Raw genomic sequence first — 15,227 nt, 5'->3', positions numbered from 1 at the left:
ACGACTCTGTCGCTGCAGCTGGAGTGAGCATGCGCTTTGCCCTGCCGAGTGTGCGCGAGTTGGGCCGGTCCACGTAGGTGGAGTCTGGGCGCGCGCTCGAGTACCATGCACTCGTATGTCGAAAGTTGACAAACATCAAGTTGCAAAGCAAAGGAAATGGGAACAATGAAGAACGCAGGTGTGAGTCTTGGTGTGCAGGATTTGCTGTTGCTTCTAAGTGAGTGTCTGCCTTATTTGGATAATAAATCAACAATATTTATTATGTGAATGTAGGTATATAAATCTTTAGAACATTTAAAACAAAATCAGAGCAACCAGTGCATGTTGAGTTAATTTTCTCTCTCTCTCTCTCTCTCTCTCTCTCTCTCTCTCTCTCTCTCTCTCTCTCTCTCTCTCTCTCTCTTTCTTTCTTTCTTTCTTTCTTTCTAGTATAGAGGCTTTCTTTAAATGCTGTAATTTTAAACAAATATTGGCCCCAACAAGGATAATGATAATGACACATGATGATGATGATGATGATGGTGTGTGAGTCACAAGTTGACACAAAATATAGTAGCTATCGGTTGAATCCCCAGTGGACTTCATGCCTATAAGTGAGCTGTCCTTTAAAACTTGCCATTTTTTCCCCAAAGTTTTTTTTTTTTTTTTTTTTTTTTTTTTAGTATGACTTATTTTTAAACCTATTATCTCTGATCCTAACCAGCTGGTGTTAAAGGGATCTCCGACCATTTTATTTTTTTTATAAGTAAAGAAAATGTTTAATTCTCCTGTTTGACCAGGGCTTAATCTACTTAGTGTATAAGCTATTACATTACAAATTGGTGGAGAAAGTGAGATGAACAGCAGCGATATTATTTTTTTTTATGTTTTCTTACTGTACTACAATGGAAATGTGGCAAAAAAAAAAACGTAATCAGCATTTTGCTGATTACTCATTTTGCAAAATGAAAAACAGCAGTGGCTAAATCATCACCTGAGTCAGAATAGAGATTAGTTTGGAGAATGAATGGTCTTTGGCTACAATAACCAGTTATTGAAGTCCATTTTTCAAGTGACAGAGTTCATGCTAGACAGTGACTGTATAAAGTTAATCAATTGTTATTTGTGTTATTAAACAGCATTTATGTTTCTGGAGTTTGACTATGGATGAATATGTTTGATCCAACTTCACACCAATTCTAGAAATTCTGTCAGTTTTCTGTAGGTAATACAATGTTTATCTGGCTATTTTGAGTAATAAAGTCTATATTCTGTAAAACTAAGGAAATGCTGATATATATATATATATATATATATATATATAGATAGATAGATAGATAGATAGATAGATAGATAGATAGATAGATATAGCATAAAAGCGTGTATGTGTGTGTGTGTGTGTATATATATATATATATATATATATATATATATATATATATATATATATATATATATATATATAGCAAGAAGTGCTCACTAATTTCATGAAGGGAATACAGTATTTTGTAAGTGTGACAGAAAAAGTCTTCTAAAGACCAGGAATTAATTAAATTCATAGCCAACTTTCATACCAAACTTATGCATTCACAAAATCCCCTTCCTTTTTACTTAGCACAAAAACTGCAGCCCTTTTAAATTATGACTGCTTTCATCCCTCCCAATTTTGGCTACATGATACAGTCAGGTCTGAGCTAATGTTACAGATATTCCACAAGTTGCTGAATTGGCATTTTCTCATTCTGCTGAACTCTGGCTCATTTTGTCACCTACATTCTGAGTATAATATGGAGACGATAGTGTGAACTTAACACCCATGTGTGCAGAAGTTGTGAATTGGTTTAAGATGTGTGTGTGTGTGTGTGAGAACATGTGCGAGTCTCAGCAGATTCCTGTCTGGTCTCTCTCTCTCTCTCTCTCTCTCTCTCTCTCTCTCTCTCTCTGTCTCTCTCTCTCTCTCTCTCTCTCTATATATATATATATATATATATATATATATATATATATATATATATATATATATATATATATATATATATATATATATATATATATATATATATATATATATATCCCACTTTGTCTCTCTTTGGTCTCATTCTTTTTCTAGTGCTCATGTCCCTTTAGTTTCTAAGATATGCTTTTAATTATAATGAGAAAAAGCTGTGTCGTTTATATACTAACCGGAGTTGCTGAGTCAGCTGTCTAGGGTGCTTGTTAAAGTCAACAATTACTGTGCAGAGCTTTAAGATGGTTATTTGTTTACTTAGAAATACAATATTTTGTTCATCTTAGAGTTTGTTTAATGAAAATAGTATTTTGTGTTGTATGTTTCTGTATAGCGTATTTCTGTGCCACTATAGTTTGTCATTTTTTTTTCTTCATGTTTGTGTTTACATTAGTTATAGTGTATTGTCCTAAAGAGACTGTGTATTTGTGGGTTGTGTGGGTGGGAGCCATTATTTAAATTGTCTTTTTTCCAACCCATTAAATCACCTCTTAATTTCTTTTGCTTCGACCATATAACCATTCCCAGACAAAAACAATAAGGACAGTCAAGTTAAATCTCTTAGGATATTTTTCAGCACAGATTGTGGAAGACAATCATATAATCAAAGTAACCACAATACATTTAGAAGGATTGTACTCCATTTAATGACACAGAATTGTGAAGTGTATTGTAATTTATAGATTGCAATTAATCAAAAATGATAAGCTGTAATTGGTTTGTGAATATAATATTAAATACAGTACAATACAGTACAGATTTGTTAGACTTGGTCATAAGACACTCATTCATCTTAAGTAAGAGCTTTGTCCCAGTTAAAGTAACATACACATATCCTACACTGTGCACTCTGGATAGGACAATTTAGATGAACAAATTCAATCTACCTACTAGCATGTTTTGTGAGGTGGGAGGCAACCAGAGAGCTAGAAACAAACCGATGTGAACAAAAGGATAACTAGGGCGCAGCTATTGGGCAGTGGTCCAGTGGTTAAGGCTCTGGGTTACTGATCATAAGGTCAGGGGTTCAAGCCCCAGCACTGCCAAGCTGCCACTGTTGAGCCCTTGAGCAAGGCACTTAGCCCTATTAGCTCCAGGGGCACTGTACCATGGCTGACCCTGCGCTCTGACCCCAGCTTCCAGAAAAGCATTTCACTGCATGGTGTACTCTGTGTGTATTTGACAAATAAAATGTGATTATTTTAATAATAAGTATTCTACAGATTAGTCAATTGATTAATCAAGTAATCAGAGAAGTACTTTTTCTTTATTAAAGAGCAATACTAAATATACATAGGAAAATAAGACAGGTCACCTAAAATGAACAAGTAATTTGTTTCCTTTTTAGAAAGATTAACATTTTTATGGCTGAAATTACGATCTTTGAAAACAATTGCCATATTACATCAAAATGCAAATACAAATATATAAATAAAATATCCTAAATAAAAATATAAATCAATTTCAAATAACTTAAAAAAAAAAAAAAAAAAAAAAAAAGGTAAACGCACTTTACAGTGTTTTCTTTATGTTTTAGTTTTAAATGATTACAAACTTTGGAAACTTTCTGTTGTATTCTTTGGCCTGAATTTTCTCCTCACCCCTCACTGTTTCTTCTCCGTTCCTAAATTTTTCACTCGGTGGTGTCTTCTGTGTTTACCTGTCCAGGGGTCTCGTTTATAAACGGTGCTGAAAACGTGCGTATGCCACTTTCCACGCAAAGTTTGTGATTTATAAAAAAAAAAAAAAAAAAAAAAAAAAAAAAAACTTGATTGGAGAAAGTGTGCTCCTGTAAGAAAACTCTGAGCCCGGTGTACACACAATATGGAAACACAGAAGGAAAGAAGGGGAATTGGCAACACAGATAGCGTGCACAACCTAAGCGTGGAAAGTGCTGTACGCTCGTTCCAGCTCTGCTTTTATACATTTATAAATGTGACCCCAGAACAGTCAACAGTGGTGCGTCAGTAATAATGGTCCGTGGGAAAACACAGTGCTCCGTGTCTAGTCTGGACTACATGAAGCATCGGGGAAAATAATTTGCCTCAATGCTTTTTTGTATTCGAATTACTCAAGTTACTCGAGGAATCATTTCAGCCCTAAGACAAACACATAGAACTTTGCACAAACAGTAACCTGGTCTCAACATAAGAAACTATTAGGCAGATACATACCTGTAGGGTACTTGTTGTGCCTTCAATTTTCTAGACGTAAGATATTGGTTTGAAGGATAAATGAGATTGAAAAACATAAATCAGCTTTATTTATGATTTATTTTAAAATATGTATTGTAATATAAGTTGTGTAAAGTTTTCTGGAGATCAAACTAAGTGGGGATGTGTAACATAAACTAAAACTGCTGATTTAATTGACATTTTATTCATTTATATTGAATGTGGTACTTTATCTTGTGTATTCATTAAGCAGAAGCATTGTTACTGTTTTATAAAATGCATACAGTAATATTCACTTTACACAAAAGATACCTGCAGAGCAGATGATGGTTATTTACTGACTTGCCTCAAATGTACTAATTAACTGTATCTATAGAAACCCAGTGTCAGTTTTACTTTAGTATACTATTTGAAATATCTCATATTTTTGTACATTTCCTGGGAAAAGTTTATGTAGCCTAATCGGAAATTCAAATGATTGACTGCTACATCTGTTTGTCAGCTTGACAAATTACTTTAAGCCTTCTAAATATTTTACAAGTAACTGGTTAAGCAGCAGCTAGCATAAAAAACAAGAGATGTATGGGAACATAGAGGCCCCCAAGGGAGACACTCAGCCTCAGAAGAGCCATATGAGGGGGCCCAGTTTAATGCATGTGGCATAACTCATGTTATGGGTTGTGCATTTGTGTGATGTAAGCAATTTTATGTGTTTACCTTTGTTACAGTTGCTGTCTTGTCTCTCTTCACCACTGGTGAGTTCTCTAGTCACACTGACACTATATTGCTTGTTTCTCTTTGCCTGTTAATACACAGTTTTCATGGTGTTGCTGCTATGAGACTGTTTAGATATAGAAACATGAATTAAAATATTTATTATTTTATGTATGCAATAATTTTTTTTAGGTTTAGCCTGTAACACATTTTAAGAATTTTACTCTACCAGATCATGTTTGTTTGTCTACCTTTATTTTCTGGCAACAATATCTTATATAACACAATAGCTTGTGTTGTTGCAGTAATAGAAAAATATTTTAATGTTTTAAGACTAGTATAGAAAAATGTGAAAAATTAAAACAAGACACATTATGTCGGATCTTTTTCCACTTTTGATGTGATGTAGCAACCAACAAAAGTGAAAAAGAGAAAAGTAAAATAAGCTGGTTGCTTACCTTTTAAATAATGCTTTGTTAAAACAGCTTTCAGTCTTTTTTTTTCCTAAACAATACTTGAGATTCCATGATGCTCTGTAAGCCCTTTGTGAGCTCTGTGGCCCATGGCTTTAGCAGTCAGATTTCAAACCAAATCCTACAGAAACAACAGAGGTAGTAGAAGAAGGCACTCACCTTAAATTCTTAGTGGTCAAATTAGATTCAAGTCAGGGGTGCTCTGAAGCTTAGTAATGCCCCGTTAACTGTAGAGCTGTCTTTCACATAGCCAAACAAACAAGAGTTGAGTGCTTAGCAGCAGGGAAATGTTGTTTTCAAGTATCTGTATAACATCCAGTAAATAGCAGATTAAACAGCTAACATTTGCTGATTGATAATAAGTTGGCTTTGTATTTACAATCCACTGAAAAGTCTTATGATGAAGAATATTTTTATTCCCCAAAACATATATATTTATTTTTTACTTACATTTTGTTGGTTGGTCACAATAAAAAAAATAATAATTATAGTCAATTGTTTACATCATGAAAACCTGTAGGAGTGAGATATCATTTGTATCAATTCAATTCAATTCAATTCAATTCAGTTAAGTTTCATTGGTACAGTGCTGTTAACAATATACATTGTTCCAAAGCAGCTCTACAGAAGTAAATAGATTATTAATGTTAAATTTAGTGTTCAATCTATATAGCTTACAATCCATATTGTATGCACTGTTTAAGTTTTAATGATTTTCCCTCAGTACTAGGACAGAGTGATGGTGGTAGTGTAGTCATGGGCATGTACAACATCAGCGCCTCCGAGGGGTCTAAAGCAGTGCTGCAATGCTATAGCCAGCGCATGGTATGGACCCAGGACAGACTGAGGGACCGTCAGCGCGTGGTGCATTGGGATTTGCGCCGGAGTACCCCAGTCTATTCAATGGAGCGTGTCCTGGACATGTTCTCAGCTGGGGAACAGCGTATTTATAATGCCTATAACAAGGGGAGAATCAGCATGCCCAAGACTGCTTTTAAAGATGGAAACTTTTCCCTCATTATAAAAAGTAAGCATTGTTTTGTGCTGGAACAAAAAATAAAATAAAATAAAATATTTTCCTTTCGTGCTGGTGACTGAGAGGGTACATTGTGATCTTTATTACAGATGTGGCAGCAAGTGACAGAGGCATCTACTCCTGCAACCTCCACCATCATTACTGCCATCTCTTTGAGTCTATCAGTGTGCAGCTCAATACCACAAAATCAGGTTGCTTTCCTAAGATGTGCACTTAAATGCCATAAAAAAATATTTTTTCATAGAGTCATAGAGCCCTTCCAAAAGAATTGGAACAGCAGTACTAATTATTTTGTGTTTGCCATTCACATTATACCAAATGGCAAATGTTTCAGAAATTGTCAATCACCCAGTTGAACATGCATTTCACCTTCAGAAGAGGACACTGAAATAAATATTAACTTAACAAATGTTAATAAGTAAAGTAATCTATGGTACAAGGCCTGTAAAAGAATCACAAAAAAGAATGCAACATTTTGGTGATGTTAGTGGGTTGCAGTGATTGCAATAACTGCAGTGATGCAGTTATTGAAGGTAAGGTATACTGTATGCAACCAAAATGTAAGTGTTATGTACTTAATTACTATATGCTTCAATTATTTTTCTCTCCAATAATAAATAGGTTGTCTGCCACAAATTTGAGTTAACACACCTAGATTTTTTTATAAGAAAATAAAAGCTGATATTCTTATTCATCTTCTGATTCAAAATAATTTTCCTTGCAAATCCTATACTTTCAGAGGGGAGGGTACATCATGTACATGAATAATACTGACATAGTTGTTTATGTATTGTCTGAAGAAGTGTATGTGAGTAAATAAATACAATAAAGATATTAAGTTTTAAGACATGTACATCTAGTTATTTCTCTATAGAGTTTTCTCAAAACAATATTAGTTGCATAAAAGATTTTACCCATCCTATATTCAATTGGTCTGGCATTACTTTTGAATATTATTTTTATTTAGAATTTTTTTTAATTTTTAGCCTGAGTAACTGTTGCAAATCTTTTCGTACAGCTCACAAAGAGCGGCGTTTTTGGGATGGCCAGAAAGCCGTGTATGTGGTGTTAGTGGGAAGCACAGTTGTGCTACCTTGTGTGAACCGTCGGTCAATCTGGTTGGAAGGGAACAGCGAGGAGGAGCAGCAGGTAGTTCACTGGGACCGCCAAGCACCAGGAGTTCAACATGACCAAGCAGATCGCCTCATTGATTTATATGCTTCAGGAGAACGGCGCCACTATGGGCCGCTCTTCATCCAGCAAAAGATGAACATCTCAGCCTCTGCATTTTCCTATGGAAACTTCTCACTTATCATCTCAGACCTACAGCCTACAGATCAGGGCCTGTACTCATGCCATCTGCATCACCACTACTGTGGCTTGCATGAAAGACGCATCTTCCAGCTTACTGTTGGCCCACGTGTCTTGCAGGAGCCCACCGATCCCCCTCATGCACTGCCCAATGAAAACCCTGGTAAGAATATTTAAAAGAAAAATTATGCTTGTTTTCTATGTGTATGAAAGTGTGTGTTTGTGCTTCTATTCTATTAAAAACTGGCAGTATCGGTAAGTTCTTGATTTAGTTTTTGTATTGGCTTTTATCGGGTGAAAAACAAAAGAACAGAAAATATTTTGTAGATCATACGTGTATCTAGCCGCTCATTAAACATGTCAGCTTTGACTAGTAACACTCCCTAACATAAAGCGTACCTTATTTTAGGTGTGCATACGTATCTTTAACTTTCATACTTATGAACAGCAGTGTTTGAGGTTGCATGTAATGCCAAAATATCATTTAGAACATTAGAAACATTCAACAAAAAAACTCACATATGTATGAGATTTGTGCTGCATCAGAAACTCTTACATTTTGCATCTTATGTGAATTGTCTAATCTGTATTTTCAAATTTACCTGTTGGGGCTCTCTTTTGTGTACATAGGGCATGGACAAATATAAGGCACAAGATTTATGCGTTGTGTCATTTATAATCATAATATCTGCCTGACCAGGGGGTTGGGTCTATTTGAATATTATACCAAGAGTTAAGTGTAATTCTGTAATATCTAATTTAATATTTAGTCAATCCCTTTGCATTGCATCACTATGACATTTTACTAACCAGTCCCCTCCGAATGTTTTGGAAAGGCCCATTCTTTATTTTTGCTTTCCTTTATTCAAAGGAAATTCATGATGAGGAGAAGAAAATTGGATCTACTGTGATCCAAAACATACAAGAGTATATGCACATCAGCACAAGTTTCTCCTCCAGTGCATATTTTGCCCATATAAGCACTTAAAACAAGATTCAGGCTGTATCATAATTTAAACAACAAGAATACATGCCAAATTCTCATGCTTTAATCACTGATTGCTAATGCTGAATGCTCAGATCTCTACATATCTCCTAATTATGTGTCATTGTCTTATAAATTAATTTTTAATTGTTTAAGATTTGATTTTTTTTTTGTGCAAAATATGATAAGTAAATATATTGTGAAATGTAAATGTACATTGTATTTCGGACAGACCAAAGGTGGATGTGTGTAATGAGAAGATATTGTTAGAACCGTTCAGAGTGTTTACTGGGGAATTATATGTCTGCCTTGCTCATGATTTACAGTTAACATTGCTTAGAAGAGTGTATTTAGGTAATGGAAAGCCCATGTGTTTGGAAGGATGTGGAGTTTTTGCCTGTGATCCCAGTAGTTGCTCTCAAAATTTAATGTGTCTTATGGGACAGGCTCAGTACAAGTGTGTGTATTTCATCATGTTTTACCATATTGTTCTGCTAAACATGCTCAGTAAATATAGAGCTGATCTCAGTCTACTTACCTAGCAGCTGTTGCTATTTCTCTTTCCTCAATTCTTTCTGTATGACTCTATGTTGGCCTCCTCTTTATAGTTTGTGAGATATGCTATCAGTCACTCTTGCATTTAAATAAAGGATAGTTTAGCATATTGAGCCTTGTTTTTCCTGCTTTTTTGTTCCACTAACATTTCTATGTTCCTTCTTTCTGCCCCAGTTCCCTCAGTTCACCCCACACCCTTCTCCATGTGTGTATGCTTGTTTCTGGAGTCCTGCCAGACAGGAAAAGTGGGATGGAGAATTCTTTCACTGTGGTTTAAAGTAAAAGAAATGAAACTAAGAAAAAGGGAAGGATGGAAATATACATAAGCAATAGATATATGATGTAAGTTTAAATAAATTACTAATTGGAAAATATGGGAAAGTCATTTTCTGTCATTGAGGTATGCATTACACTTTGTGCTGTTACCACATTAATGGCTTAGTTAATAAGTGCATGAATGATGATCTCATTATTGGCTGCTCCCATCAGGGGCTGCCACAGCAGATCATCATGATTCGTGTATTTGAGTTGGCACAGGTTTTTATGCCAGATGCCCATCCAGATGCAACCCCCATTTTATTCAGGCTTGGCATTGTATCTGGGAGTGCATTTGGAAATTCAAATGTTTTTTTGTTTTTTTTCCATCTAACAGGCAAAGATATGTCTACTATACAAATGCATGATAACTACATGAATAAGCAGGTGTATAGATTTTCCTAATAAAAAGAATGGTGAAAATTCACAACCCACATATTGCGGCCATATGCAAAGAGCCCATTTTTCTCTTACTCTAGATGGTTTTCCCCTATAAACACTGTAAACTGTGAGATTCCAGTGATGCCCTACTTTTAAAAAAAAAAGACACAAAACATCTCTTAATATGCGGATAGTAAGAGCACAACTGCAACATGTTAATCAGAAGTGCAGTGTTTTTCTATTAACTTTATTCAAACTATGACACATTTCTGTAATATAATGTAATTTGAATACATTGAGTACTTTTTATTTCTCCTGGATATTCAAGTCAATTTGAGGATATCTTTTTTCCTGGAATAATTTTCCAGTTGACATGTCTAAGCTGATATGTTGATGCAAACAAATGTCTTTATTGATTACATTTAGTTTTTATCTGTTCTTCTTAGTTTGCATGAATTTGTCTGTTGTTTCTCTCTTCGTTAAATGTTTTCTTTATTTCGTGACTGTTGTCATTATTTAAACATCTCTTATTTTTTCTTATTTTATCTCCTTATCTTCCCCCTTCTGTGTTATAGTTTGCTTGGGCTGCTTGTTATTTACTGTATTAGCAGGAAAGTGGTTGTTTGCCTTATTGTCTCAGATTTAGGTCAGCTCCTAAGAGGAAGGAAGCTGTCTGGATCTCAGACATATCTTAATTATTACATGGAAAGGTTTCTATTTACTCCATATTTCACTTTTGCTGCCATGTAGAGTATATTGCTCTTGTCTTTCTTGTCATTTGAATATAATTGCCACACACTGCTCCTTGACCACTTGGCCATTAAATTGTCTTAACAGGAGTCAAATAAAAAGCTGAAAATGTTTTGCTTAGTGAGCTTCTCTCTACTTTGTGTATGTAAATAAAATACACATATACACAGTATGATTTATTTAAAAACATTGAAATCTGCTGAAAGAGCAGGATAATCCATAGCACCACATACCTTCATCTGGCCATTAGGGATGATGTCAATGCTTTGTTGGAACCACCACAGCAGGCTATTGTTCTGTGGTTAGGCTAAAGTGGAGGGTACAGCTGAATAATGACAGAGGTGAAATGGCAGCCAGTCTTACAGTGTGTTGTAAATTATAGTTTACCAACAATCATCCCCTACCATTTAGTTGAGGGGCAAATTAGGCACAGTTAAAAAACAAATAGTCATCCTAAATAATAGAGAGTGATAAAATTGCCATAGGCGTGGATTGTGCTATTGCTAGAGATGGATGGGGATTAAGAAAATTCTAAAATAACTCTATGAAATGAAAAAAAAAAAAGAAATGTTTGCATTATTGTTTTGGCTCATATTTCATCATTATTAAGAGCACTAGACAAAATAAAAGGCCCTGAATACAGGTTGTCATGTGTGTTGTAAATAAGCCGCTATTGCATTTGAACAAGAATATAAAAAATGTTCAAGCCATCAAAATTTTCCTCGTATAACTTTTTCTGAAAAGGAAACCTTTCTCTGGTTTATGGTTGTATTTAGAACTTTTAGTTATTCTGTCAGAGTGAAAGTCAAAGAGCACTCTAGAGTGGTAGAGGTACCTTTTTTTTTATATAAAACTATAACATTAAAAGAATTAAAATTGTAATTACTGTCAAAAACTAGGTTGTTAAAGAAAAATATGCACTATTTGGCAAAAAGCATTTTTTAACCACCCATATAATCATTTGCTTACTGTGTGGGATTTTTACTTTTTACTCTTTTGTGTGGTGTACCAACGACTCCTTAATCATTTACTCCTTCAGTTATTATTATTATTATAACCACAGTATTTAATTTCTTTATAAACTGTCCCCCTACTCAGCTCTCCAATCATAATAGTAGGTTCCAGACCGTCTTTCCATCTCCTACGCCTTTTTCCTTTTCTTTTTTTTCCCTTTTTTTTCTTTTTATTTTGTTTGTCTTAAATCTAGCTCATATTTTTTTTGCAAGTTATCTGTATATGTCTGGTTTCTTATTAAGTTCTGGTCACTTTATGTGTTTAGTGGTAATATAACTATTCAACTCTCAGGCAAGTGTGATGTAGTTTTAAAATTTGTCCTTTATTTTTGGTATGTCACATTAGGATATTTAATCTCTGTCTTCCTGTTTAAATTTTTCTGTAACATTAAAGTCACACCATAGCTGATAGTCTCATTTTGATTATAGCCACTACTTCATAGATCAAAGTAAATGAGCACAGAAAATAAAGTGCACACTAACACACTATTTGAACTCAAACTGTTTGCACCTTATTTTAACAACTTACAATTTTCTTTGTTCTTAAACTGCTACAAATATGCCCAAAAGCTTCCCATGCAAAAACTAAGGAAAACTGAAATCCTGCCTGGGACATAGCCCAGAATGATTCAGTGAATCATTTCTTCCAGGCCTGTAGATTCCCCCTATTGTTTATTCTTTTTGTAATTGGATTAAATGAATCTAGACTAAACACGGGCAGACTAATAATGGGACGAGTGTCATTCTTTGAATTGCTTAGTTGTAAATTTACATTCGTTTGTTTTAAATATTTTAGTGTTTAGTTATCTGCAAAACTGGTATTTCTTTACTTAGTTATAGCCTAAAATTGTTTTTCCAGGCTGTATTGGCATGAATGCCACTTCGAAAAAGGAGGCTTCAAAAGGACACAGTGCCCTCTTGAGGTTAATAATAATGATAATAAGATATAGCTCACCCTAATACTACAGTAATTTGCAGTTACTAATTAAAGTAACATGCTTTTAGTCAATTATAGTTATATGTAATGTTATATAATGTCCAAATATTAGACAAATTATTTCTTGGTATAGCATTTATATATTAAATACTATAGCATTTATATACTAAAAGATGAGCTCTTAGTAAAGAAAATGTTTTCATTAGAAAAACCACAGCTAGAACTACCTTTCGTGCCATGCTAATATAGAAAATTTATAGCTATGAGCATAATAAATTATTAGCCAACAGAATACAGTAAGAGATATTTAACAGGTGATTCTTTCTTTACAGTAACAAAGGTAGTGGACACACAGCCTCATGTCATCAATTTCATTTTGCCGGAGCACCAGGGTCACTTTCTGCAGGAGTTGGGTTATATCCTGGCCACACTTCTCCTGCTGGCCCTCATTATCCTTGCCATTGTCCTTCTTATCCACCGATGGAAGGCACAAGGTTAGCAGCATCGTTTGGCATGTCTATTTTTTAGATTCTTATTTGTATTAATTATTGAGTTTATATTTTATTCTTTATCTGGCATCAGGTATGGAATATAATCCAGGTGCAGCAAAAAAAGTACAGCAACCTTTTGTGACATACACGTGAGTATCAGAAGTATTTAGCAGTCCACCCAAAGAATCAATAACAACATACATACATACTTGTGTATATAAAAAATATTAAATCAGTTACATAATAAATTGTTTTGGTCATGAAGGGGCTGTGTAGCTCAGCAAGACCCTGAAGTGAAGACATGCAATCGGGAGGAGACAAAAGTTGGTGAGTTCACCTAATACTCCCTTCCTGTTACTAAAACTATTTGTAAACTGACCTGAGCCAACATTCTTTTATGTGTTTAGAGTTTAAAAACAACCTTCTCAAAGAGGTGGAAATGTCCAAGCTTTGTGTTCCCAAGGTTATTGACTTAGACAGAGGTAATAATTTATTTTGCCAAAGCCTATTGTATAAACATTTTGGTGATCAAGTTAAATACTGTTATGTCCAAATTCTTTTCATTTACAATCTTTTTTTTTTCTTCATTCACTTTCTACCACGCCATGGGCAGAGATGGAAAAATCCTGGAAATGAGGAAGAAAGTTAACTACTGGCTGGACTAGTGGTGAATACAATCAGATAAGACGATCAAAGAGGAAATATGGATGTGTTTGTGTATATGAGTGTGTATATGCGATCTTAGCTATTTCATTTTCAATCAAGGTAGTTTGCCACTACTCTCGATCATTGACTATTTTATACAAGAATATGTACCTATGATGATGCACAGCAAAGCACTAAAAGTTTATTGATAGATTTATAGCACGGCCGCTTCCTGCATCCTAGATATATATAGGTTCGAACAAAAGCAATGCTATGTTTTTGCCATATTAAGCTCTTTAGTAGCTGGATTCTAATCCATCTGTTGTTTACTATCTTTTTTATATTCAACATGTTTTCTGTAGTTTTTTTAAGCTGTTTGTTTAAAGGCATATTATGCTTATAAAAAATACAATGAGAGAATCAAGCTAAAATTTTGCAGAAGTATCATGTGACTTGATTTCTGACACTACATGTTACACATTAAGCTGTATGTGCTTTTATGAAATTAAATGGCCTTATATAACAAACCATACATAAATGCTGGTTCTTTCATATAATTAAAATACCTTTAACATGGCAAAATCTGCAAAACATGCCTTGTGAGTATAATAATGGTACTTTTACTATTCAATGCTTATCTTAGCACTACTTGTGTCTCTGGCTTATCTATATAATATTTATCATGGTACCATTCTTGCAGTAGCCCTCCAAAAATCCAACACTGGAGTTGATCAACTTATGTTTTTATTGTTATGTATCATGTACGTCCAAGCTTATTTCCTCCTCAACACTCACAATAATGGCCGTCGTTGTTAATGGCTTTGTTTAAATATTGTTTTGACAGACAATGCATTTCTTGCAGCCATCTCATCAAATAAGATGTTTTAATGTCAACACAGCATTTTTAATGTAATACTAATAGCCTTTATGAATTCTTATTTCATCAGAGTTTCTTTTTCTTTTGTATGCATTATGTAATGCTTGTGCTTTTATGAACAATATAATAAAAGCTATGTTGATTAATCTATAATAATTTTGGTTACTTGTGTTGGTCAGTATTTAAAAAAAAATATATATATTGATTATCTGTATTCTCAAGGTCATTTTACAGGTAAAAGGTCTGACCTTTTTTATTTTATGAGTGTGCGCTGTTTGTGTGTGTATATTAGACAAGTTTTATCAGTAGTATTAGTATTTAGCTTGAAATTTCACTTACTTAAATTTGTGCAACTGCGTTTTGGATAATTTGCAGTGGACGAATAGCGTTCAGGGGAAGACCTGCCAGCAGAGAATTGCAGTAGTCCAGTCTTGAAATGACAAGAGACTGAACAAGCACCTGGGCAGCCTGTGTGGACAGAAATGGTCGAATCCTTTGGATGTTGTAGAAAAGAAATCAACAGGAACAAGCCACATTAGTGACATGTGAGAAGAAGGACAGTTTATTGTCCATAGTTACCAAA

The 15,227-nt window shown here is 34.4% G+C and overlaps 1 protein-coding gene across 1 annotated transcript; it reads left to right on the top strand.

Annotated features, from left to right (window-relative positions):
- Positions 1-57: 57 nt before the first annotated feature.
- mxra8a (matrix-remodelling associated 8a) lies at positions 58-14,794 on the top strand. Its single transcript, XM_083534233.1, has 10 exons — positions 58-217; positions 4,890-4,916; positions 6,073-6,375; positions 6,474-6,575; positions 7,403-7,858; positions 12,964-13,125; positions 13,214-13,271; positions 13,388-13,449; positions 13,530-13,604; positions 13,736-14,794. The coding sequence occupies exons 1-10, from the start codon at positions 157-159 to the stop codon at positions 13,756-13,758; spliced, it is 1,329 nt and encodes a 442-aa protein (XP_083390359.1). The 5' UTR covers positions 58-156; the 3' UTR covers positions 13,759-14,794.
- The last annotated feature ends 433 nt before the right edge of the window (positions 14,795-15,227 follow it).

This window comes from Silurus aristotelis (genome assembly GCF_946808225.1).
Source record: "Silurus aristotelis genome assembly, chromosome: 28".
NCBI classification, from domain to species: Eukaryota; Metazoa; Chordata; class Actinopteri; order Siluriformes; family Siluridae; genus Silurus; species Silurus aristotelis.
The sequence above is the reverse complement of the archived record's forward strand: the minus strand, read 5'-3'. Positions and strand labels throughout refer to the sequence as shown.